We start from the raw sequence: 25,039 nt of genomic DNA on the forward strand, positions 1-25,039 counted from the left end.
CTTTTCAATGTCTGCGGTACAAATTACCGTGAAATTCTGACAATTGAAGACAAATACCGATTTTATTATTATTGCACGCCCTTCAACAACAGTCAAATAAAAAAAAAAAAAAAAGTAGTTTCGATTAACATTCTTTCTTAGCTGCTGTTTATTATTTTTCTTTCTCTTTTTTTACCTATTGAGCGAAGGAGTCCTAAACTCCTTCGTCAAAATTGTCTTTCTTCTTTACTATCCTTTTTATTATTACTATTACCGTGATTTATTATGCGTCATAAAAAAAAAATATGAAACCCAGAGTAGATATATTAAAAATGTGAAAAAAATAATAGAATATAATTCAGCAAGTCACATAAAATAGTATTGTTTTATGAGTTTATACTTTAATGACATTAACTCTGAATATTTCAATTTCTCCTTCAAGAGCAGGGTAAGGATCCATGATTTTGTACCTCCTGGTACATCACTGTTTTTGTACCACAAGGGGAGGCACAAAAGACACTTGGGGTATCTATAGAAGGAACTTCGCCTGACATTTTCGGTACTGTTGCATTATGCGGGCACCGCTATATATTGTATCAAGGAAACGAGAGACGAAACCCGCCAAATGGGTTATTTGCAAGGGACCGCTATAGAGAAATGGAATGCAAAGCGTGGTTTTCATTGCGTTTACGATATTTAAACTGTTGTTTTTTGGGGATTTAGGGGGGGGGCGTAAAGGTACTTAGGTTAGGTTACGTATTTAATATATGCTATGCCTTACCCCCACACCCCTAATGTGCAAATATATAGCCCGAATTTGTTTCTAAACTTATATTTTCATCGTATTTTGTTTTATTTCATTAGCATTACCCAACCTTCACTTCTCGCGTGGTGTTCCAGCTAACCGATAAGTACATAAGCTCCTTCTCCGTCCCACTCTTTTCAGCGCTTCACTCCTTATCCCCCCTTATAAAGTTCCTACCTCCAATAGATCTTTTCTTATGGCCTCTATTTATTCTATTCGAAAATGTTCAAGGAAAACATATCGAGAAAAACACCCAAAATCCAAGACAATGTCAACAGATTACCAAATAATGAATAGCCCGTCCATATATATATATATATGAATAGCCCGTCTGAATAGCCCTATATGAATAGCCCGTTCGGCCTGCCAGAGGCAAGCCAGGGTGTGATTCAAAAGTGTAAATATCAATTAAAACAAAATCAAGTAATATAAACAATAGACGAGAAAATGTTCCATTGAATCAATATAAATAGATGAAATAAGGCTAGACTCTAAAAGAAAATTGTAAATCCTCCCCTTAGCTAGTCAACTGCCCCCCCCCCCCCCAAAAAAAAGAACCCAAAACTGTACCTATACAAAAAGTTGGGACAAACAGTCAAATTTTAGCGTAGAGAGCAAGATATTGAGGAGGGGGCAACCCCTTCATATACGGAATAATTTCTGTTCATTTTGAATTTTAATGTTGCTCTTTACTGTCAGTAAAAAAACTCATTTTTTATATTTAATTTCTGATCGTTTTTCAAAGAATGATGGTAAATATGGTTCACGCTCCATGAAACACCCCTCCCCCCTCTCATGGGAAACTCCTCTGTGGAAAATTTCTCCCACGTAAAATACACCCTCCCCCCCCCCGTAAAATTTCTCCGGACAGTTCCATCCTCGCTAAAAATCCTCCTATAAAATCTCTTGCGGACGAATTAGCCTGAAAAATTTTCCTTGGCATACTTTTATTTGAAAAAGGCTTTAATCTCTAATCGGTTTGTCGATCACCCCAGAAATGCCCCCTTCCGTAGAACTTTTTTCCCGGAAATCCGAACATATTGAAAATAACCCTGGATAATTCATGAAGAACATCTCCACATGCAAACTTGAGTTGGCAAACATACATATAAAAGGAATGTCGTATAATATAAACAATAGACGAGACAATGTTCCATTGAATCAATATAATTAGATGAAAAAGAAATAAAAAATAGGTAGGCAAATGCTATCCATTAAAGCTTAGCAAAAGGACATTATTATCCGACAAAGGTTTCAGTACTTTCCATTTCAGCCAACAGATTTGTTGAATTTAAAGTTTGCTTTGACTTTCAATTACGTTTAGTTTTTTCTGTAGATTCCAAACTGATAGATGAATTGATATGCGTGAGAAAACCATCTCTGTTTTTTGCTTTGTCAGTCTAAATGCAGCAAAGATAAATACAATTCTTGTTTATACTGAAATATGTTCATACATTTTGTTTTAAAAAGAATGACGCAAAATGTACAATTTCACATGCATGTGCATGGTTATGAGGAGGACAAGTGTAAAGCTCTTTTCCTTAGGGGAATCATTATGCAACTAGAAAACCCGTGAAGAGTAAGTATAAGGCTAGACTCTAAAAGAAAATGGTAAATCCTTCCTTTAGCTAGTCAACTGCCCCCCCCCCCAAAAAAAAATAAAAGAACCCAAAACTGTACCTAAGCAACAATACTGGCCATAAGAGACCTTCCTTTATAAATTAAATATAAAAAAACAAGTTTTTTTTATCTTAAAGTAAGAAGCAACATTAAAACTCAAAACGAACAGAAATTATTCCATAAAAAAGGTTCCTATTCTAATTAAACGGCCCTCCTGTTTTAGGATCCGTTCTTAAAAAGTTGGGACAAACAGTCAAATTTTAGCGTAGAGAGCAAGATATTGAGGAGGGGGCAACCCCTTCATATACGGAATAATTTCTGTTCATTTTGAATTTTAATGTTGCTCTTTACTGTCAGTAAAAAAACTCATTTTTTATATTTAATTTCTGATCGTTTTTCAAAGAATGATGGTAAATATGGTTCAAGCTCCATGAAACACCCCTCCCCCCTCTCATGGGAAACTCCTCTGTGGAAACTTTCTCCCACGTAAAATAAACCCTCCCCCCGTAAAATTTCTCCGGACAGTTCCATCCTCGCTAAAATCCTCCTGTAAAATTTCTTGCGGACGAATCAGCCTGAAAAATTTTCCTTGGCATACTTTTATTTGAAAAATGCTTTAATTTCTAATTGGTTTCTCAATCACTCCGGAAATCCCCCCTTCCGTAGAAGTGTTTTCCCGGAAATCCGAACATATTGAAAATAATCCTGGATAATTCACGAAGAACATCTCCACATGCTAACTTGAGTTGGCAAACATATAAAAGGAATTTCGTATAGGAATTCTGTCAAATCCCGCCAGTGTAGAATTTCCTCTGGAAAGCTCACCCCCTGGAAATTTCCCTCCAAGGGAGAATTATCCCTATGGAAATCCACCCCAAACCCTCCCCCCCCCCAAAAAAAGTGTCTATATACGTCTCCTATAACAAGTACTATGCGACAACAATGGGCAAATTTCACAACTTAAAAACCTCTTCCCACGGACCGTGGGGGTCATGTTACCGCTAAAGACATAGTTGTTGGTTTTTTCGACTATGCTGAACAAAACGACTATCTCAAATAGTGATTGGACCACTTTGGGCGGAAAGGGGCGTGGGAGGGGCCTAGTTGTCCTCCAGTCTTTTAGGTCACTTAGAAAGGGCCTTAGAACTTTAAATTTCCGTTAAAATACACCCTCTCCCGATCTTCTAGGACCACTTATTCGATACCATCACACATGGAAAAAAAAAAAAAACACACATCCGTGATCTTTAGTGTCCATTGATACGCCGAAACTGATGGTATGCTTTTCATTAAGATTCATTGACTTTTAGAGGGTGTTTCCCCCTTTTTCAAAAATTAGATAAAATTTCTCAGGCTCGTAACGTTTGATGGGTAACATTAAACTTGATAAATCTTATGTATTTGGAATCGGCATAATAAGTTGATGCTTTTGATGTATTTTCTCGTTTTTAGAGTTTCGGTTACTATTGAGCCGAGTCGCTCCTTACTTACAGCTCGTTACCACGAATTGTTTGACTATAGTCCACACTGTTTCAGAGCATTTAAGAAAACAGAAGAAACCACTCCAGAGCAATATCTGAAAAACTAAGCAAAGGCCTTGGGGTAATTGAGAAAATAAGGAATATAGCCGCTAAAAAAAAGTTTTAATGATTTTGTTATATAATTTTCTAAATATTAGCCTGGGAAGCTCATTTTCAGCAAGTAATTTTATAATGTTTTTTTTTATTAAATTTTATAGTATAATATGACTTAAAAGAGCATAAAACTTTAGAGTAAGGGTGTGAAATCATCATTTGTGTTTGATGAAATCCCTGTTTGTGAGCATTAAAAAAAAAAATAACTTGATGGATGTATCCCGAACTCACGACTACCAAATTGCAAGTTTCTCACATAAATATTTGGATCAAGTAATACCCCTCCCCTGCTTTTGAAAATCTTTGTACTTAGCCTAAGACAGAGACTGTGACGATCTTAATAAAATTGTTTTAGATAATTTAACTAGTGTTATTAGAAGCACTGCTCCAACACCTCTTATTATTTGCTATTATACGTTCAATATTTACCTACACGTTTCAAATATACAGCCTATTAACGTGAAAGATGCTCATAGCCTTCCTACTTTCATCACTAAAGAATTCTGACATGAATTCAATTCCTCATTCCTATTTATCCTTAACAGGTACTAAAATAACACGTTCCTTATTCCATCTTATGTTCCCAAATTATTATCTAAATTACCTAAAAGAATAATTATTGTGTTATTCTTTATGTTTAAGCCATATTTTCGTTCGTAAATCAAATTTATTTTTGCTGTTTCTTGTATTCTGCCTTTTTCTTCAGCTGCTTGGAGTCATTTGTCCTCTTGTGTAACTTAGCACAAAAAGGGGTAACCAAATTTGACCTACTTTATAGAGAGGAATATAATGCAACACTGCCATGTGAAACAGAACCTCTAATATCTACTTAGCCAGTAAAGCTGAGGGGTTGGGAAAATTTGTCACATAGAGTTCGTTAAGTTATATGCATTCCAATTGCCTATAAGTAATTTTCTCTCCGAATACAGTTAGAAACGTGTTATGGAAACTATTCTTAACAGAATAATTATTAATTTTCTCATAAATCTTGATGGATTAAGTTAAATGAAATAAATTAAAGATATTCAAAATTGGCATTAAAAGACAATTCGTTTGATATGTATATTGAAAAAATTACAGCACCCCAATCAAACATAAGAAACAATGATATGGAAATAAATATAGGCTGTTCATATTGACAAAATTGATATCCTATGTCGGGGAAAAAAACTAATGATAATTTAGCATGAAAATATATATAATTAAAAATTAATTATATTTCAACCTTCTTTATAAGCTTTATCCTGTAATATCTTAATAACATACTACTACTACTACTACTAACAACTCATCGCAGCACCAAGCCGCCTGAGGCCAACACAGCTACGCACGCTCCTCCTCCACCCCAATCTATTCAATGCCTCCCATTTTACACCCGCCCACGAAGTTCCCATTTACTTTAAATCTTTCTTTATGAAGTCCTCCCCCCCCAAACGGGGACGACCTGCTTTCCGTTTAGCCCTAGATGGTTGGCCGAAAAGAACAATCTTCGGCAATCTGTTATCCTTCATCCGCACAACATGCCCTAACCACCTCAACCTTTCTTTCATTATAGACCTAGAAAGCGGTATTGAACCTCATTTTTCGTAAAGCCTATTGTTTGAATTACGGTCAGTCCGCCGGGTACCCAGAACAATCCTTAAGTAATTTTTCTGGAAAACCCATAGCAAATATTCATCTGCTTTTTGGAGTGCCTATGCTACACTGTCAGATCTAACCACTGCCGTTATCGTAGCTTCTAAGGTTCTAATATTGGTTTACAGATTTTTATTCCGGACTTTTCAAACTTTTTTTAGCTGCGTACGAAACACCCTGAACCTTGGACATTATACTTTTAACTGCTTCGATTTCCCCATATCTGCCAACAATATTACCGATCCACTCGGGGAGACAAGCCACGTCATTCCTCTCATTGCTCAGCGTCACGTTTTCTACTTTACTTACTTTTAGTTACAATGACGTATTATTCCTAACATTAATTTTCAAACCAATACTAGTACCCTGAACTATCAAAACCTCTTAAACCTCATTCATTTTGCTCACACTTTCATCTAGGATGATTAAATCATCAGCATAATCCAAGTCCAGGAGACTTTTTCCTCCCTATTTGATTCCGTGGTCTCCCATTGCCTTTCCTGTGCTCCATAAAACACAGTCCATCAAAATAATCCATATAAAGGGGGATAGAGCACAACCCTGCTTAATTCCAGATTTAATGTAAAATCAGCTACTAACCTCATTTCCTACCTTAATAGCAGCAGTATTATTCTCGTAAATAGCACTAATCACTTTAATGTATTTGTCTGGTATACCATACAAGGATAAAACCTTTACTAAAGCTCCTCTATCAACAGAATCGAACGCTTGCTCATAATCTATAACCAAAGGTGTTTGAAAACTTAGGCACTTCTCAATTATTAGCCTAAGAGTGAAAATTTGGTCAACACATCCTCTACCTTTTCTAAAACCGCACTGCTCTTCTCTTAAAACTTTGTCTACGGCATCTCTCCGTCTAAAAAGTATCATATTACTAAACCATTTGCTACCTACAGAGACCAGACTAATGCCTCGATAATTACCACACTCACTTTTATCCCCTTTCTTATAAAGTGGCTTAATTAAAGTTTTCCTAAAATCGTTAGGTACTTCCCCTTTTTCAAAAATCATATTCATAATCTTCAGTAACTTATTTCTAACCTCAGAGCCACCATATTTAAGAAACTCATTTACCACCCTATCAGCACCTGGAGCCTTATTATTCTTTAATCCTTTTAGTACTGTTGCTAATTCCTCCTCACAAAACAAATCTTCCTTCACATCCAAGGTATTACAAACTTTTTCATTTTCCTCTATATTTTTTCCTGCAACTCTATCTCGGTTAAGCAAGTTCTCAAAATGTTCGGCCCATCTCGCTTTAGCTTTAGCTTCTTAAAACACTAAAATAAAATTAATAAAGTCGAATATGTTTTTAAGCAATGTTATGGGGGTACGATAAGGGATATGATACAAGTCACAGACTTTTTTTTACTTCTTCAGAAGTGTATAACTGATTCAAAAGTGCTTAACTGGTTTATTTTGAATCCTGAAAAGTTACAGTAGATAAAGGTCTTAGTTCAAGGATACCGTTTGACAGATGAAGATAAATTTTTCTGAAAACTGAAATAAGCTTCTTAAGACTTTCTAATGAAATTAATCAAGTCGAATAAATTTTAAGCAATGTTACGGTGCTATTATGAGGGAAATGATACAAGTTCCAAACATTTTTTTAACTGTTTCAGAAGTGCATAACTGATTCAAAAGTGCTTAACTGGCGTATTTTGAACTCTGAGAAACTACTGTAAATATAGGTTTTAGCTCTAGGATACCGTTTGAAATATGAACATACATTTTTCTGAAAACTGAAATAAGCTTCTTAAAACATTGCTGCCCTTATTGGTCTAGTATCACAAAATTACAAACAGGAAAAGCCTATGGCTTTTTCTTAAATTGTTTTTAAGATACGGCCTGGCTACAACCTACGATTATGACATCATTGATCAATCTTGTGCGTAAGAAATACAGTTTTTCGCGAAAAACTGATTTCTATTTAAAAATTAATTTTGTTAATTACAGAAGATTTTTAACCACATTAATTTCCTTTAAAATGAGCCATTAAACAGCTCTCTACGATGCTCTAGTGTCAAGCTATCCGATGAGGAAAAGAGATGTATGTAAAATATCGTAGTTAAAGCAACTTATCTTGTTTTTCAAACCAATTGATTTTCCTCGTTATTGAATCCAAGGGACGGTAAATTTCCTATATAGGGGTTTCAGAAAAGTCGATTCTAATAGTGTACTTCTTGTTTGATCCGACACTATTTTCAGGAGTTATGGGCTATTACATTTCTTAGTATTGGACGTGATCGCTTCTTAATAGGTTACAGCTAGCTACCGCTGCAACCTGGATATCCGATAAAATGATAAAACTACGATCCAACAGGAAAAAACCTATGGCTTTTTCTTAGTTGGAATAGTAAGAGACGATCCTCAGTATGGCACCATATTCCAGAAAAGCAACTTTTCAAAAGATGCTTGTATTATCTTAACTTTTAGTTACCATGTGCCGTGGTTTGTCCTTTACTAAGTATCAGCTGTTTCCGATGAAACTTACTTAGTCCTCATTTATAATGAACTATTTTGATCCTTTATGCAAATCTTTTAATTACAAAAGGCACTAGATGTAGCAATTTTCTTTAAAATAAGCCATTAAACAGCTTTCTATGATTTCCCAGTGCCCAGCAAGCCGAGGAGGAAAAAAAAATACCGTCGATGCAGAATATCGTAGATCAAGCCACTTTTCTTGTTTTTCAAGCCAACATATTTTCTTCGTTGTTCAAGATAAGAGACTGTAAGTTTCCTATGTAGAGACTGTGAGTTTTGAACAAGGTGGTTTTAATGGTGTACTTTACGTTTCGATCTGACACTAGTTTTTAGGAGTTACGGGTTATTGTATTTCTCAGTATGTGACGTGATCGTCTCTTACTAGGATGCTGGCTACCGCTACAACCACGATTACTAGGTTGCTAACTACCGCTGCAACCCGGATTACAAACAGAAAAAACACTATGGCTTTTTCTTAGTTGGAATAGTAAGAGACGATCCTGAGTATAGCACCATACCCCAGATAACTTAGATACAAGCACCTTCAAAAGATGCTTGTATTATCTTAACTTTAGTTACTATGTGCCGTGGTTTGTTCTTTACTAGGTTTGAGCTATATCCAATGAAACTTACACAGTCCCCAATTATAATGAATTATATCGATCCATTATGTATTTCTTATATTATCTTGTCGAAAGATAAACGTATATAAATATTGTATTTACTTATTAAGTCATATATGGTTAGTCTGGTTACAATCTACGATTATGACGTCATTCCTCAAGCTTGTACATAAAAATGCTAGTTTTTTGTAAAAATAATTTATTTTAAAACTATTTTCTTTTTAATTACAAAAGGCACTAGATGTAACAATTTCCTTTAAAATGAGCCATTTAACAGCTATCTATGGTTTTCCAGTGCCCAACCAGCTAAGGACAAAAAAAAACAGAAAAAAAGATGCCGTCGATGCAGAATGTTGTAGTTCAAGCCAATTTTGTTGCTTTTCAATCCAACATATTTTCTTTGTTGTTTAAGCCAAGAGACTGTACGTTTCCTATATAAGAGTTTCAGACAAGGTGGTTCTAATAGTGTACTTTGTGTTTCGTTCAGACACTTTTTTTTTAGGAGTTATAGGTTATTGTATTCCTTAGTAAGGGACGTGGTCGTCTCTTACTAAGTTGCTAGCTACCGCTGCAACCCGGATATTTAATACCTCCATCTTTACCTCCTCCCAAGAAGCTCCAACTTCCTTTAAATACTTCCTTACAACCTCCACCCACCCATCTTGGACAATCTTTGGTATTCTGTCATCCGTCATCCACAAAACATGTCCTACAGAAAACACCACTACATTAAAAAAGACAAAGGATTCAAGAAAATGTGAAAAATATAATCAAAAGAGATAAAAAGGCCGCTGAAAGCAACAGTGCTCGAGTATACATAAGGATGGTTATTGGGTTGTTTTATGCTCTAGATCTTAAAAAAATGAAATAAGGCCGAAAAAAGTAAAGGTATTCAACATACCAGGGCTAATGAAAAGCAAAAATTGAGAGGGTTGAGCAAAAGATCAAGGAGCGTTATCATGATGATGATAATTACTAAATCAGAGATAGGCAAAATATCAAAGAGCGTTTTTATAATGATGATGACTATTCAAACAGATATAGGCAAATAGTCGCTAGCAAAACAATGAGTAAACACTGGAGTGATGAAAGCTATAAAAAAAAACTTATGGCATCAGCGATGCTGCATTAAAGAACCCATTGATATAAAATTAAAAAATAGATCGAGGAGTTAAAAAAGATGGCAAAATTGCATCCTGATCTTGATAGACTGAAGAATATTTTACGAATTTATTATCGGGAGCATAGAAAGTATACAAAATTACAGATTAAAATTCTCTTCGATAGAGGTAATGCTGGTGTAAAGTTGGCTAGAAATGCTCTGGCAAAACTCATTGTAATATTCAAAAGAAATGTTGCACGTTTAATGGAAAGCTTCCAAGTTCTTGACTGGCGACTGTGGAATACTTTACAGATGCAATGCTTAGACAGCACTGCGAAAACACGGAGGTATAATTTTTAGAAATGACATACGTGAATTTTGGGAGGAACAATTGTAGTTACCCTAGGAGTAATAGCAATATACATATGCAACCATACAAATGAATAACGAAGGAAAAGTTATGTTTTTTATCAGCAAAAAAAAAACGTTGGTGTTATTGCCAAATACTTTTGTAAGACAGATGGTGTTTTTGATATCATTGTTGCAGCAGTAGCTGTAACCTAGAAAAGAATTAACACGGCCCATAGAAACCGAAAGAAAGGTCTGAAAGCCCTAAGAGAGGCATCGGATCAAAACAAAAAGTACACCATTGGAAACTTACAGTCACTTTACTTGAACAACAAGGAAAACACATTGGCTTGAAAACAAGAAAAACTACTTTTTTGGCATGGAAAACTTTCTTTCCTTTTTTTCTTCTCCACAGCTAGCGGGACATTTTAACATCATACGGAGCTGTATGACGAAGCTACCTCTTTCATAGAAAATGACCAAAGAAAAAAAAGTATATTAAGATGTTGAAGGACTATGGCTCTCTACTTGGGCAGCAGTACTACACTGCCTCTGACTTATAAAATTCTTGTGCACAAAATTTAAGAAGCTACTACACCAAATGTAGATCCAGCCCTGATGTCAAAAAGCCGATTTTAGTATTACCGTATTTATATTGTGTTAATCGTTTTTTTTTGTACAAAATAGTTTGAAAATTATTTATGTGGTTCGTTCATATTTTGTTGTGCAAATTCAAATATATTAGGTCTATCTACGAGAACAAACTGATTTTCGTTCAGATTAAATATATGTCCACTGGGAAGCTATGGTTAGGAAATAGATAACAGCGCACCCTCTCGCTTGCAAATGAATTTTCAAATAAAAAAATGAGTTAAAAAATAACAACCAACGGGAGATATCAAATATTATCATAGCATGATGACATTATAAGAAAAAAAACATCCTTAATGACGTTGATGAAGGTTTGGGAGAAGAAATTTTCAACTTTTGTCCAAAGTAATTTCAACAGTTAACAATGGTTGTGTTATAACTTCAAAATAGCAAAATTTTCTCTTCTAAGAAAGAACGATGGCAAATTTAGAATTTTCCTAAAGGGCTAATAATTTCTGTTTTGTCCCGAAAATGATTATCAATGAAACTTTCAAGCCACAACCTTGTTGAGAAAGTTCATAATGAGAATAATTAGTTATGTTTGGTTTTAAGGTTAAAAGTGAAATGCTAGTTCTTCTTATTTCCTTCGTAGGACTGGACTTAGTACTTATGAATAGCAGTGGATTTTTAAATGGTTTAGTATTTGTTATTCTTATGGCTCAGTATAGCTATCTTTACATGGTGCAGGCAACAATGAGGACTGAAGAAACCTTAGCTTGTTCTATGATCGACATTAAAGATTTTTTTACAAAACTCAGTCAGGAAATGAAGAGTAACAGAAAAACTGCTATCAAATTGATATTCGACAAAGTCAAAGACGTTGCTCACAAGGTTAGAATTTCTGTGTTTACTTTTGAAGAGAACCTGCATATCAAATCGTTATATACACATTTTGTAGTCTGGAGTTGCGCACTGCTTTCCTCGAATTGGTGCATAAAACTTGTTGCGTTTGCATGTTTAAGTTCCTTGTACATGATAACGTTCTATCCCTATCTAGGCACTGTCTCAGTCGAAGGTGAAAATCAGCCCAAGGTAACGGAAGAATTGATCAAAGAAGCATCAGGTCTAAAATTGAACCACGAAAATACGATTCAGGCAGCTGAACAAAAGGAATGAAGAGAAGAAGCGAAAATGTTCTAGGGACTGATTAAGCAGGGGCTGTACTAGATATTTTGAGATTTAATGGTTGGAGGGATAATCGGAAGCTGCTGCGAGCATAAACATCAACAAAATACGGATAATACGATACGGATAATAGAAATGTTGTGCCTAATTCACGAAGTAGCGTAAACTTAGTAAAGAGAAACCTCATACTTTTCTTCGGGATTTACCCTTATATAACAGAAAGTTTGTAAAATTAGGATGACTCTTTTCAATCACAAATTATAAAACTGCAAAAACTATTTTCTAGCCACGATTTCAATCAGAATAATCAGTTCCTCTTGATATTTATGAAGCTAAATTCATCAACTGACCATTTTCTTAGCAGTAAATAATGCTCAATGTTAACACCATCTAGAGCATTCCCGTTCACCTTCATTTTTAACATTTCTCTTCAGAGACTATGGATGCAGCTGTAGCTGCAACCAAATAAAGAGAGAACCACGACCAACAGTAAACGGTAGTTGGAAAAGGACTGTTGAAAAAAAAATTTCAAGTGAAGAAAAATTATTATTTGAAGCTTTTTCAGAAATGGTAGCAGTTATTTTGGTTAATCTTTATTTTATTAAGATTAATCTTAATCTTGATAGTAAATTTTATTAAGATTACAATAAAGAAGTTTGAAAGAAAAGCAACCTTAATATCCTCTTCATCGATTACTCTTCTGTGTTTCTTAGACTGATGGAGAATTCGACGATGACCAGAGGGCACAAGTGCAGAGTCTGTTTCATCAATTGTGTTCAAAGTGTTGCACGATCCATGTCTCCTTGTAACAGCTGTTTTCAGATCTGTATTTTCTCTTAAAGCACGAACAATATCCTGTAACACACATTAAGTTTAACGTTGCTAGAGATATCAAACAACATTCAAAACTGCATTTTTCATTCTAGAATCGGTATTTGTATGATATCCTCCGTATCTAATTATTTTTATAATATGTTTCTCTGAGGCTCAATCCTAATGAAATATAACAAAGTAAGAAAATAATATAATACTTTACAAATAAATTTTGAGGTATATATTTGCATATTAGGGGGGGGGGGGTAAAGTATCGTGGGTCTGCACGCCTAATGTGTTGGGTACGATTATTCTGCAAATTATGTTGTAAGAATTATTTTTAACCCTACACTGTCAAAATAATTTACCCTCCCCCCCCCCTAATATGCAAATATAGTCCAAATTATATATTTTCCATCTATTCTGTCACTTCTCTTTGTCTTGTCTCACTCTAAGCTCAAAGAAACTAACGAAAAACAAACAAACGGTTCTATAATGCGTCAATGAATTAACAACTTGAGCGGTAGGGGGTTTATCATACAAGTACCCTAGAATCATAAATCAAGCTAATCATTGATTTGAACACTAAAATAAAATAATTACAATAAAGGAGAATAGAAAAAATTAAAAATAATGTCAAGAACCAATGAAAGAGGAGAACCAATGAATGAACCAGGCCAAAAATGCTATGTGTATTTTGCCTTTGGTGACTGAACTGCCTGCGGCGGAAATCCAAACACATTAGAACAAATTTTTCAAAGGAATGAAAGAAAAAACAGAAGCAGCTCACAAACCACGATTATGTAGTTTATTATGAGTTAACAAGTATATAGCTCTAATCCTCCATTTAATTGCCTCAATTTGTCCTTGTGCCTGGTTATCATTAAGTGGAGACAAGTTCAAAATATTTATTTTTTTGCGTTCAATATGGCTGGCATACATGGACACATTTGGGTCTTTATTCTATTATTATTATGTATATAGTTCTTACCCGCCATCTATGTGTCTGTCCTAATTCATCTTATGCTTAATTTAGAAATATAACATCAACTTCATTTGTTATCTGTATGGATTAAATAAAAAAAACAGTTAGTTTTCTAACTGAAAAGTAAGGAGCAACATCAAAACCTAAAACGAACAGAAACTATTACGTATACGAGGGGAGTTATCCCCTCCTCAATACCTCGCTTTTACGCTTACTTTTTGTCCCAATTTTTTAAGAACAACCCCTGAAACACAAGGGCCGTTTAATTAGAATAATAAGCCTTTTTAAAAGTTATAAAAGAAACTTTAGCTTAAAGATCGATATATTGAGGAGGGGGCAACACCCCTCATATACCTAATAATTTATGTTCGTTTTAAGTTTTGATGTTGCTCCTTGCTTTCGGTTAAAGAAACTTATTTTTTTATTTAATTTCTGATCGTTTTCAAATAATGCCGGGATATCTACCCCCCCCCCCACAAAATTCCTTCCCCTAACGGCAAATACATCCACATGAATTTTCTTCCCACGTAAAATACCCCCCCCCCTCCCACCACCAGAAAAATTCCCCCCATACAATTTTATTCCCCCGGAAAAAATTTTGGTGACTGAAGTTCCTGCTGAAAAATGTTTCTTAGCACACTTTCATTAGAAAAATCCCCTCCCCACCGTGAAAAATTTCTGCCGAAAATACTCCCCCTTGTAAAGTTCAGTCTGAAGAATTTATCCCGTGGAAAAACTTCCCCAAGGAGAATTTCTCATGTGGACCCCCCCCCACCCTACGGAAAGACACTCTAGAAAATTCCAGCCCGGTAAAAATTTCCCCCTGACAATTCCCCTTAACATCTCTACATGTAAAATTCTGTCGACAATTAGAAAGTAAGACAAATAAAAATAATTTCGTAAAAGAATTCGGGTAAATTCCCCAGTGTAAGATCTCCCTTGGAAAGTTCACCCCCCGGAAACTCACCTCCTCACAGAAAATAATCCGAGTGGAAAATTCTCTCTAGGAGTAAATTCACCTCCCCCGCCTCCGGGAAAATATCTGTATACTTCCCAATAACAAATACTGTACATAAACAACGAGCGAATTTCACGACTTTACAAACCTTTCCTCAGGGCTATGAGGGATGAAGTTACTCCCAAAGGCCTAGTTACTGGGCTTTTCAATTATGCTAAATAAAATGACAATCTCAAATTTTTTCAGACGACTGAGGAAAAAGGGGAATGGGAAGGGGGCTAATTGCCATCCAATCTTTTTAAGTCGCTTAAAAAGAGCGCTAGAATTTAAAATTTCTTTTAGAATAAGTCCTTTCCCAATATTCTAGGACTTGATTCGATGCGATCACCCCTGGGGTAAACATGCAAGAAAAAAAACACGCATCCGTGATCTTTCTTCAGGCAAAAAAATACAAAATTCCACACTTTTTCAGATCGGAATTTGAAACTTCAACAATAAAGTTTCTTGATGCGCTGAACCTGATGGTGTGATTTTCATGAAGATTCCTTGACTTTTAGGAAGTGTTTCCCCCCCTTTTTTGAAAATCAGGCATATTTTATCAAGTTCCTAGCTTTTGATGGGTAACAGTAAACTTAATGAATCTTTCATATTTGGAATCAGCATAATAAAATGATTCTTTTGATATATCTATTGATATCAAAATTTTGTTTTTTATAATTTCGGTTACTATTGATCCGCGTCACTCCTTACTTACAGTTTATTACCACGAGCTGTTTGAATATCAAGTTGACAATAGCATCCGAGTAGTTTGGCATCCTTCAAGGCTGTAGCGAGGTTATTTTTTATTCCAAAAAAAAGAAGAATGATGTTTTCGATGCTGCTTATGTTTCAGTTTTGTTTAAGAATTTTATATAATGTCTTTTCTGCAACTGGAATGTTTAGCGACGTCATTTCACGAGAGCTTAGAGGGGACAAAATATACTTTTCAAAATATAAGGAGGGGGAAAAATGGGCTTTTCAAAATCTAAGGAGGGGGCACATTTGTTGTTTTCCAACTTTCCCAAAGAAAATATCGAAAAAGGTATTTTTAAATGAAAATAACCCAAAATAAGTATTTTGAAAATCTAAGGAGAGAAAAAATATTCAGGGGGCACATTCCCTCCCCTGTACCCCCACCCCCTCCAATTAACGCTACTAGAAATGTTTGTTTTTTGGGGTGAATCGAGGAGGAATGGCAAGTAAGATAACCTAACAGTTTTATTAGCGGTATATGTAGAGCAAAGAAGACTGGGACCTGGTGCCAACTTAGTAGATGCTACATAATGCTTTGTATATTTGTGTAAAATAGACTTATCTAATAATTATCGTTCAATGAAGAGATATCCAAAGTCTTTGCTTGTATTTTCCTTTGCGTTTAATATGGCGTATCTTTAAACACCCGAAATTTGTTTTGCAAGTCGATTGCGATGAAATTTGAAAAAAAAATCAACTTTGATTGCATGAGGAAATTCCCAGCACCGTAATAAAATTTGGCTGATTTTCGTGGCTCTTTCGAGCCACTTTCGTGGCTCATTTTGAAAATTGTTGGCACAAAAGCTAGCATAAGCATGTCAGAACAATTACAATAATAAAACAGATGTTAGTTGATGAACATAAACAAAAAATTAAATCAATGATTAAAGTAGGAATCAAAATGCGCTAAAATAGCACAAAAGCTACCATAAGCACGTCAGAACAAATACAATAATAAAACAGATGTTAGGGGATAAACATAAACAAAAAATTAAATCAATTATTAAAATGGGAATCAAAATGTGCTAAAATAGCACAAAAGCTACCATAAGCACGTCAGAACAAATACAATAATAGAACAGATGTTAGGGGATAAACATAAACAAAAAATTAAATCAATTATTAAAATGGGAATCAAAATGTGCTAAAATAGCACAAAAGCTACCATAAGCACGTCAGAACAAATACAATAATAGAACAGATGTTGGGGGATAGACATAAACAAAAAATTAAATCAATGATTACAATATGAATCAAAATGCGCTAAAAAAGCACACAAACGACCACAAGTATATTAGAATAATTACAATAGTAGAAAAATGTTAGGGGATAAACATAAAACAAAAAATCAAATCGATTATTAAAATGGGAAACAAAATAGGGGACACGAGAGTTTTTGCACCTCATGGTCAACATTTGGGGACACAGGTCCAGTTGGGTATTTGGAGCTCTACGAGCATTGAGTCTTGTAGTAGGAGATATTTGGGGATTTTCTTTAAAGGGAGGGAGAAAAGGTCGATGATAGTCAGAACTAAGGCACTTGTGACCAAATTTCATGGTAAGAATGTGACGTCGTGATTCCAATGTAGTAAGTTCAAATCTAGCCAAACCTTCATCGTATGAAGTATAGGACGTCCCCAGTAAATTTTTACTGCTCTTTTTGAATACTTTCAATTTTAGAGCATTTTTTTTTGGTCAACCCATGGTGCCAGACAGGGCAAGCAAATTCCAGACAGGGTCTTATGCAAGAACAATAAATTATTTAAAGTTCTGGATTGATATGGAGAACTGTTTGAGAAGGGAAAAAGGCTTAAGGAGAAAACTACCAGATTTAGATAAGTGGGAAATGTGGGAGTTCCATTTAAGGTTGTTGTCCAACTGCACACCAAGCAGTTTAACCGTGTTTAAATTTGGTATGCAAAGGTAATTATTGATAGGGGGTAAATTTTTAAAAAAAGAGAATAGCATGAAACTGCTTTAGGATATGCTTAAGTTGAGTTTGATATTGTCGAGATCATTCTTTAAGTTGTTAATGAGTGAATCGAGTGTAACGTCCAAAGTATTAGATTTTGACAAAGGTTCGGCAATGTCAAATCATCAGCAAATTTAAAAGAGTTTGCCAAAACTTGGTAAAACATTATTAAAAACAATAAAAAATGCTACAGGACCTAATTTAGTCTCTTGAGGTGCTCCACAAGAAATCGAGGAAATACCTGATGAATCCCAGTTAGGGAGGCCTACAAATTGTTCACGACCAGACAAAAAACTAGCAACCATGCGTAAAAAAAATCTCTTGCACCTAAAGCTCTTGCATTATCAATAACTGTCTGATGATCCAAGTTGTCGAAGGCTTTGCTTATATCAGCAAAAACAGCCTCAACGTAGGAACTATTCAACTCAAGATGTTTGAAAATGGTTTCAAGTATATACAATAAGCAATGCATGGTGCTATGATTCAGCCTAAAGCCAAACTGATTTGGGTTGATTGTATCATGATTATCGTCAAAAAGGAAATTGTAAATAAAACTTTCAAAGATTTTAGAGAAAATGGAGGTTTTTGATATTGGTCTTAAGTCAGAGGGATCTTTTAAGGTCTTAGTTTTAGGTATAGGAGATATAATAGCTCGCTTAAAACACACTGGAAAAATACTATCTACAAAACATTGGTTAAAAATAGCAGTTAGAGGTACACTTGAATACTGGGCAGATTCCACAATCAATTTGGTAGGGATATCACCTGGGTATACTGACTTATTTGAGTCAAGAGTTTCGAGTTTAAGTTGGGTCTGATGAATTTCAATCAAAGGAATGTCACTCAATGCACCGTTGGCCGGAATATGTTGGAGTGGCGGGTAAATTTTACGAATTGAAGCAAAATGATCATTTATGACATCCGCACCCACTGGGTCTTATTACTGTCCAGTAAGAAACATTTCTCCTGTCTTTGTAAATGGGGCTCGGACAGTGAACTTGTCACCAGCACAAAAATGTTTTTCGCGCCAACACGACTTTAATTACATCTTATTAAATTCACAAGGATGTGAAATAATCACTTTCAGTTTTTAAATTCAATATGACATGCTTTGAAAAGAAAGGAAAACTCTTAATTTTATAGGCCAATTCCAACTTACGTGTTTGGTGACTGTATTTCACAAGTATGCTTAAATATACCAAGTTTATCTAAAAAATTCTATTTACAGTCCGTACTTTAGGAAAGACAAGCAAAATCAACTATTCTAACTAAATTAAATCAGAATTAAGTTCATTTTACGGTCCATGATCACTCTCTCGTAAGAAATTCTAACAAATCTGAAATATCATGAATTTTCAGCCTTTGGACCAACTTAAATGACTGCATGATTTTTACTACCCCGTGATGGATGTCTCAGGGCCCAGTTGTAGATGTATGTTGCTAGGGTTGTGTTTTTTCTTTAGGTTGTGAGTGATGAACATCGATTCTTCATTTTTTAATGATTGTGGGAGCCACGGAGTCTTGCGGGGTTACATGATGACGCGTATGTCTTTTGTTTGTTTAAATTTATTATGTAGATAATCATTAAATAGATCTATCTATCCATCTATCGAATTTTTTCTGAAAATTCCCCCTGTGCTTCAATAGGAAGACAGAACATGTAAACGAATCTACTCACTTTCACTCCTACCCCAATAATATGAAACTTACGTCATTTGTAAAGTTTTTCAGATGCTTTGTTTCCTCGGTTTCAAGTCGTTCTTCTTTTTCATCATGAATATTTTTATTATTCTCGGTCTTGTCTCTTACTACAACTGAACCAGGGACTGCAACCCAATTTTCAGGGAGAGGATCATCTCCTCGAGTTGTATGCTGAAAAGAAAGATGCAATAATCAGAGAAGATCAGCAGAAATGTTTATAATTACTACTTTATCAGTATGATGCTTTATTTAACACCTAAACTTCGTTTACAGGTTCAATTAGCATCATTGCTGCTGCTGTGTCTTTTGTTCCTTTTGCTGTGCCATTTTCCAAGTGATTAAAGCCGATCTCCGCTTGGTATTTTATGCAACTTTGCAAAAATACATTTCCTGGAAATAATCAATCATCATTATTCCATTTTATATAATGTTGCAGAATTAGCGAATCTGGTAAATTTTTACCAAATCATATTATTGACTTACAAATAAAGTGAATATACCACTCGATGCCTTTTTTTATGCTATTTCCAAATATAATAGCCTAATAATTTTTGTCGGAAATGAATATTACCCCCCCCCCCCCCTATATATACCAATTTAGGATATATATTTGCACATTAGGGGGGGGGGACAAATTTTATTTCTGATGTAAATGGGAGGTAAGTTTAAAATTTACCCCCCCCCCCCTATTGTGCAAATATATAACCTGAATTGGTATATATAGAGGTGGGGGTAAAATTCATTTCCGACAAAAAAGATTATTACATTTGGAAAGAGCATAAAAAAGGCATCGAGTGGTATATTCACTTTATTCGTAAGTTAATAATATGATTTGGTAAAAATTTACCGCAAATCTTTGGTTGCTTTTTATGGCAGTCCAAAAAATTAAAGGGCTTATACGTGTATTGGTCTCTATCATGGTTGCAGCAGTAGCTGCAAAAGTATTTAAACATAGTTATAATAACTGAAGTATTCTATTTGTTGACTCTTTTTATATACCATTTAGTGTAACTTTAAAATTGATGTAAAAATATTTTACTCACTTCTCGGGGCTGACAACTTAAAAAGTAACTACTTTCTAATTATCTTAGAAACAGTTGAAAAAAGGGGCCAAACTTAAGCAAACGGCTATAAAAATGATTCTTTCCCAAACCGACCAGAAAATATGTGCCAATTCCGAATCCGAGAGGTTTGTCACTTTAGCTCTTTCAAAAAAATTGAGGTTTTTTTTAGGTTGAGGTAGAAAAATGTTGATTGAATAAATACCAGCACATGTGATCAGGTGTGCCATTTCTAAGCTTTTGGCTGATGAACACGAAACTAAATATTATAAGTCAATAGAATTTTTGGGGCTTAATCTCACAAAAGAATAGGCATTTTCTGTTCCGTATTGCAATGGTGCAAAAATAGCGGCAGAGAGCAAGAATGAGTGTGTAAGAGAGAGAGAGAGCGAGAGCGAGAGCGAGAGAGCGAGAGAGAGAGAGAGAGAGAGAGAGAGAGAGAGAGAGAGAGAGAGAGAGAGAGAGAGAGAGAGAGGGAGAGAGAGATTATTCCAAAGTAGTTCACTTTTTTAATTTATTGATTTAATTTATTAGCTTAATTTATTTATAATTAATTATTTATTATTCATATTTTTATTTATATTATATTTTTAATTATTATTTACATTTATTATTCATTTATTTATTATTACATTAATTTAATTTATTCACTTTTTTAGTTTAGCCGTTTATTTAATGCATGGAAAGACAGAAGTAGCATAATTTATAGTTTCTAATTTCATCAATTAGCCAGCCTAAATTGACAACCTTCATGTGGAGCTGTTCCAAACTGATTCAAGAGAAAGTAACAATCCAATCATTTTATGTACTCTATCATGCACCTTCATCAGCCTTAAACATGATAGACATTAGAGGAGAATTTTTTTGGTGATGATTGATGCGTACCACCTGAAATTACTACATTGTATAATACATTTTACACCTACAGCAACGTTACTATGTAACACTACCACGTTAAGCAAGGTCCTTTCAAGAGCTTCTCCATCTTGAAATACTTCAAGTGAAGTTGAATTGTCATGTCATTAAGCAGTGGCCTGTCCTATGGGTATTAAATAGACAAAACCCCCGCGCCTACTGAACTCAATTTTAAAACGGAGTAAAATGCCTATAATAAAGGCAGAGTGGCAACATATGCTATATATTTATGGGAAGAACCTTGAACACAAAATCCATCTAAAAAAATGATGCTCCCCTTCCACATAATCAAAGAAAACGCTAAAATATGACAATGAGACTAGTGATGACTTCGTAAATTGTCCATTGATAAATTTTCGATTTGGAAAGAAACAAGTAAGAAATCAGTAAGTCTCAAAAGTACGCTACGTCTTCTCGAAAAAGACGGCCTTTTCTGGATTATCTGAGGAAATAGTTAAATTCATTATTTGAAAAAAAAAATCTTTGTTTTACCGTTTCACGTTGCATTTATTCTTTTTTCTAAGCTTGAATCCAGTATCAAATTATTTTTAATATTTAAAAGTTCCATTACCTTCCAATTAGGAGGTAAGTATAAGAAAAGAGTAACAGTAACAATTCGGACAACAGACCTTCAATGAAAAAAAAGTTTTGCTAATAACTATTTAAAAAGTTTACAATTTAGTAATGCTTCAATTTCATTTCTTACTCAAAAAATATGATTATATTATCGTTTTTTCTTTTTAAAAGTGTATTGATTGATTATTTTTTCTAGTTGGTTATATATAAAAGATAATGGTTTAAAAATGTCTGATGTCTGATTTTCATTAGCTTAATTTTAATCTGTAATTTGTTTAATGTACATCCTTTATACCTATACATATGCATATGCATATACATATATATATATATATATATATATATATATATATATATATATATATATATATATATATATATATATATATATATATATATATATATATGTTTCGTCTGTTCTTCGAAGTCCAGCATCACTTATTTTCAGTTGTAGGTTTTCTCGTATTTAAATGAGCTCTCTTTCCTTGTGTCTCTTCTTTTTTTTTCCTTTTTTCTCTACTTTTATGAGTAAACGTTTTAAATATTATGTTTTAAATGATTAATAGTTTAATATTTAAAAGTTTTGCTCCATGATCCCCCTTCTTTGCAGGCTATTGAGCCTTTGTGAGGATATTTGATTAAAATATTGACTGATTTTTGTAATTTTTTGCTTGAAAATATATCTTATCTTATCACAAATAATTGTTTAAAACAATAAATAAGAAATCTAACCACCCTCAACCAAATTATTCTTTCACATTTACTCATACTTTTAGCAATATAACACACGAAATCTTTTCAGTTTGAATTATCTAGATCAGGGGGTGGCCAACCCAAATTATCTTGCGGGCCACTTTGGAAATGCATCATATCTCCGCGGGCCGCATATAAAATTATATATACTCATATTAGATTTGAACCTATTATAGGTATTTTTTGGAGTGACAAACTGAAAAATAATGAATTTTTATTAATTATGTTTACTGTTATTTTTACATATAAACACAGAGATTATAATAATAATAATGATACCAAATACACATTGTAAAAAATATATAATAGTAAAAAAAAAAATAAAAAAAATAAAAGCATAAAAAATATTTATTTCAATAGTGCAATATTTGTTTCTCCCCTTTTCACTTAGTTTTTGCAAGTCGATCTCAGTTTAACCATCTGACTCGACTGAAGTACACAACGTCACCGTATTCAGAATCTAATTCTTTCAGAAAATCCTTAAATTGTCGATGCGCAAGTGCATGTGATCATGGGCGTAGGTAGCATATTGTCTAGGGGGGGGGGGGCAGTCGATAGTGTGATGGAGGGCCTTTTATCAACTGCTTTGCCAACCATCTGCTTTTTCAGCCATATCTAATGTAAATTTGAAGGTCTAGGGGGGGGGGCTGCTGCCCCCTGCCCCCCTCAATACGCCCATGCATGTGATCAAACGTAATTCAATGTTTTAATAACTCTACTTGCATAATATGAAACATCGATAATACTTGAGCTAGATAACATAATGATATAATACTTGGGCTATATACATCGATAAACAACATTGTTAAGAGAGAAACATCTAATCTGTGATGTTCCAAGAAGTGCGCGCATCATGAGGGCGCAGAATATAAAAGTGTGATAAACCTCGCGGGCCGCAAAAATGTTTACGGCGGGCCGCATGCGACCCACGGGTTGGCCACCCCTGATCTAGATCATCTACATCTAGGTAACTTTTAGGCATTGCTTATACGGCCGGCTTAAGTCTAAACTTTGACCGGCTGCTAATAAAATGGGAAACTGTTTCCGAAAGCCTATTTTCAAGGATTAGTGCTAAAGATGAATGTTGAAATAGGACAGCCACAAACGTTGTTGTCCAAATATAATTCGTTTAAATACATGGAGGGTTCTATATAAATAATCCACAGATTCCATTCAGTATGTATTAACCTTTGTCTTTATGCTAAAAAGGCTGAAAGAGTATGTCATAACCTATAAATATGACGTTAATAACATGGTAAAACTGGTCCAGTAAGACTTTTTTCAAGGATTAATGCTGAAGATGCAGTTCGTAGCTTCGTAGTCATAGTAATGGACGTCCAAGAAGCCTATATTAGAGCTCTCAAAATAGTGCATACAAAAACAAAGGCTTAGGCATTTTTAATTAGAAAATTCGTCACGGATCCGTGTTTATTTGTGTATTAATATAAAAAAAACTTTTCTGATGGAAGTAAAGAGCAAAGTTGAAACAATGAAAATATTGTTTAGCAATTTCGCAACATATATTTGCAAAACTAGCGAAAATAGACTCGTGATATTTCCCTGTATTAACAGAATTCTAAAAACTACCACTTCATTGCAAAAACAAAACCGACACAAAACCAGGATGTTCTCTAAGGAGCAGTAAAGTCCTTAAGTAGCCTACAAAAATAAATGACTAATTTTATAGGGTTCTCGATAGTCTTTCAAATGCCATGATATCGATAACTTTAGTGACCCAAGCTATTCTGCTTTAAAAGCATGGGCTAGAAGCATAGAACCAAAAAGCAAAAAAGACTAGCTTCCCCAAATACAAGAGGGAGCTCTAATATTAAAAAGGTATTTGTTTTCTGAGATTACATAATTTATGGTATTTAAGCGTGTTTTGAAACCAGAATGTCTGAAAAAAAGTAAAGAGAGGCATTAGCCCTATCCTCCTTCTGTGTATGTTTAAACTACACATATACTTTTATATTTATTCCTTTTTGACGGTTCAACGTACGGTACTTGTTTATTATCCCGACCACACTCAATAAGTGAAGTTAGATAAATCCTAATTAAATATACCAATCTCTTATGAAAATATAATACTTTAGTAACAAAATTATGAAGTTACAACAAAAAATTATGGAAAGCCGACTGCCCAGATCGCGTTATATGAAAAATCTAACCTGACCAACTATATATATTAAATATTGAATTAAAATATAACTATATAGTAGTTTATCTCAATGAGGCTAAGCTAATTATAACCGAATACAGACTGAGAAACTGGTTTTAATCAGATCAAGAACTTGAGTGAGGTCGGGATAATAGGCAAGTGCCCAACGTACTGTTCTTCTAGCCCGGAATTCAGTTTAAGGCCAGCCCAAAGAGTATAGGTAACTGATATCAGTTATGAATACTCTTTGGGCCAGCCCTAAGGTCGGCCGTCCGAATCATCGGTGCACTTGAAGGAACTAGTATACAGCCTTTTCATAACAGCAAAG

General features: G+C 34.4%; 1 protein-coding gene across 1 annotated transcript in view; it reads right to left on the reverse strand.

Annotated features, from left to right (window-relative positions):
* The window catches only part of LOC148954604 (uncharacterized), a 97,740-nt gene that overhangs the window by 40,289 nt on the left and 32,412 nt on the right, over positions 1–25,039 (reverse strand). The window contains exons 5-6 of the mRNA XM_089086642.1: positions 19,258–19,419; positions 12,700–12,882 (exon numbers count right to left, since the gene is read on the reverse strand). Of these exons, the coding sequence (XP_088942768.1) occupies positions 12,700–12,882; positions 19,258–19,419 (345 nt within the window). The remainder of the gene's footprint in view (positions 1–12,699; positions 12,883–19,257; positions 19,420–25,039) is intronic.

This window comes from Artemia sp. Qi Xiang Cuo, chromosome 3, assembly GCF_049724085.1.
Source record: "Artemia sp. Qi Xiang Cuo chromosome 3, ASM4972408v1, whole genome shotgun sequence".
Classification (NCBI taxonomy): Eukaryota; Metazoa; Arthropoda; class Branchiopoda; order Anostraca; family Artemiidae; genus Artemia; species Artemia sp. Qi Xiang Cuo.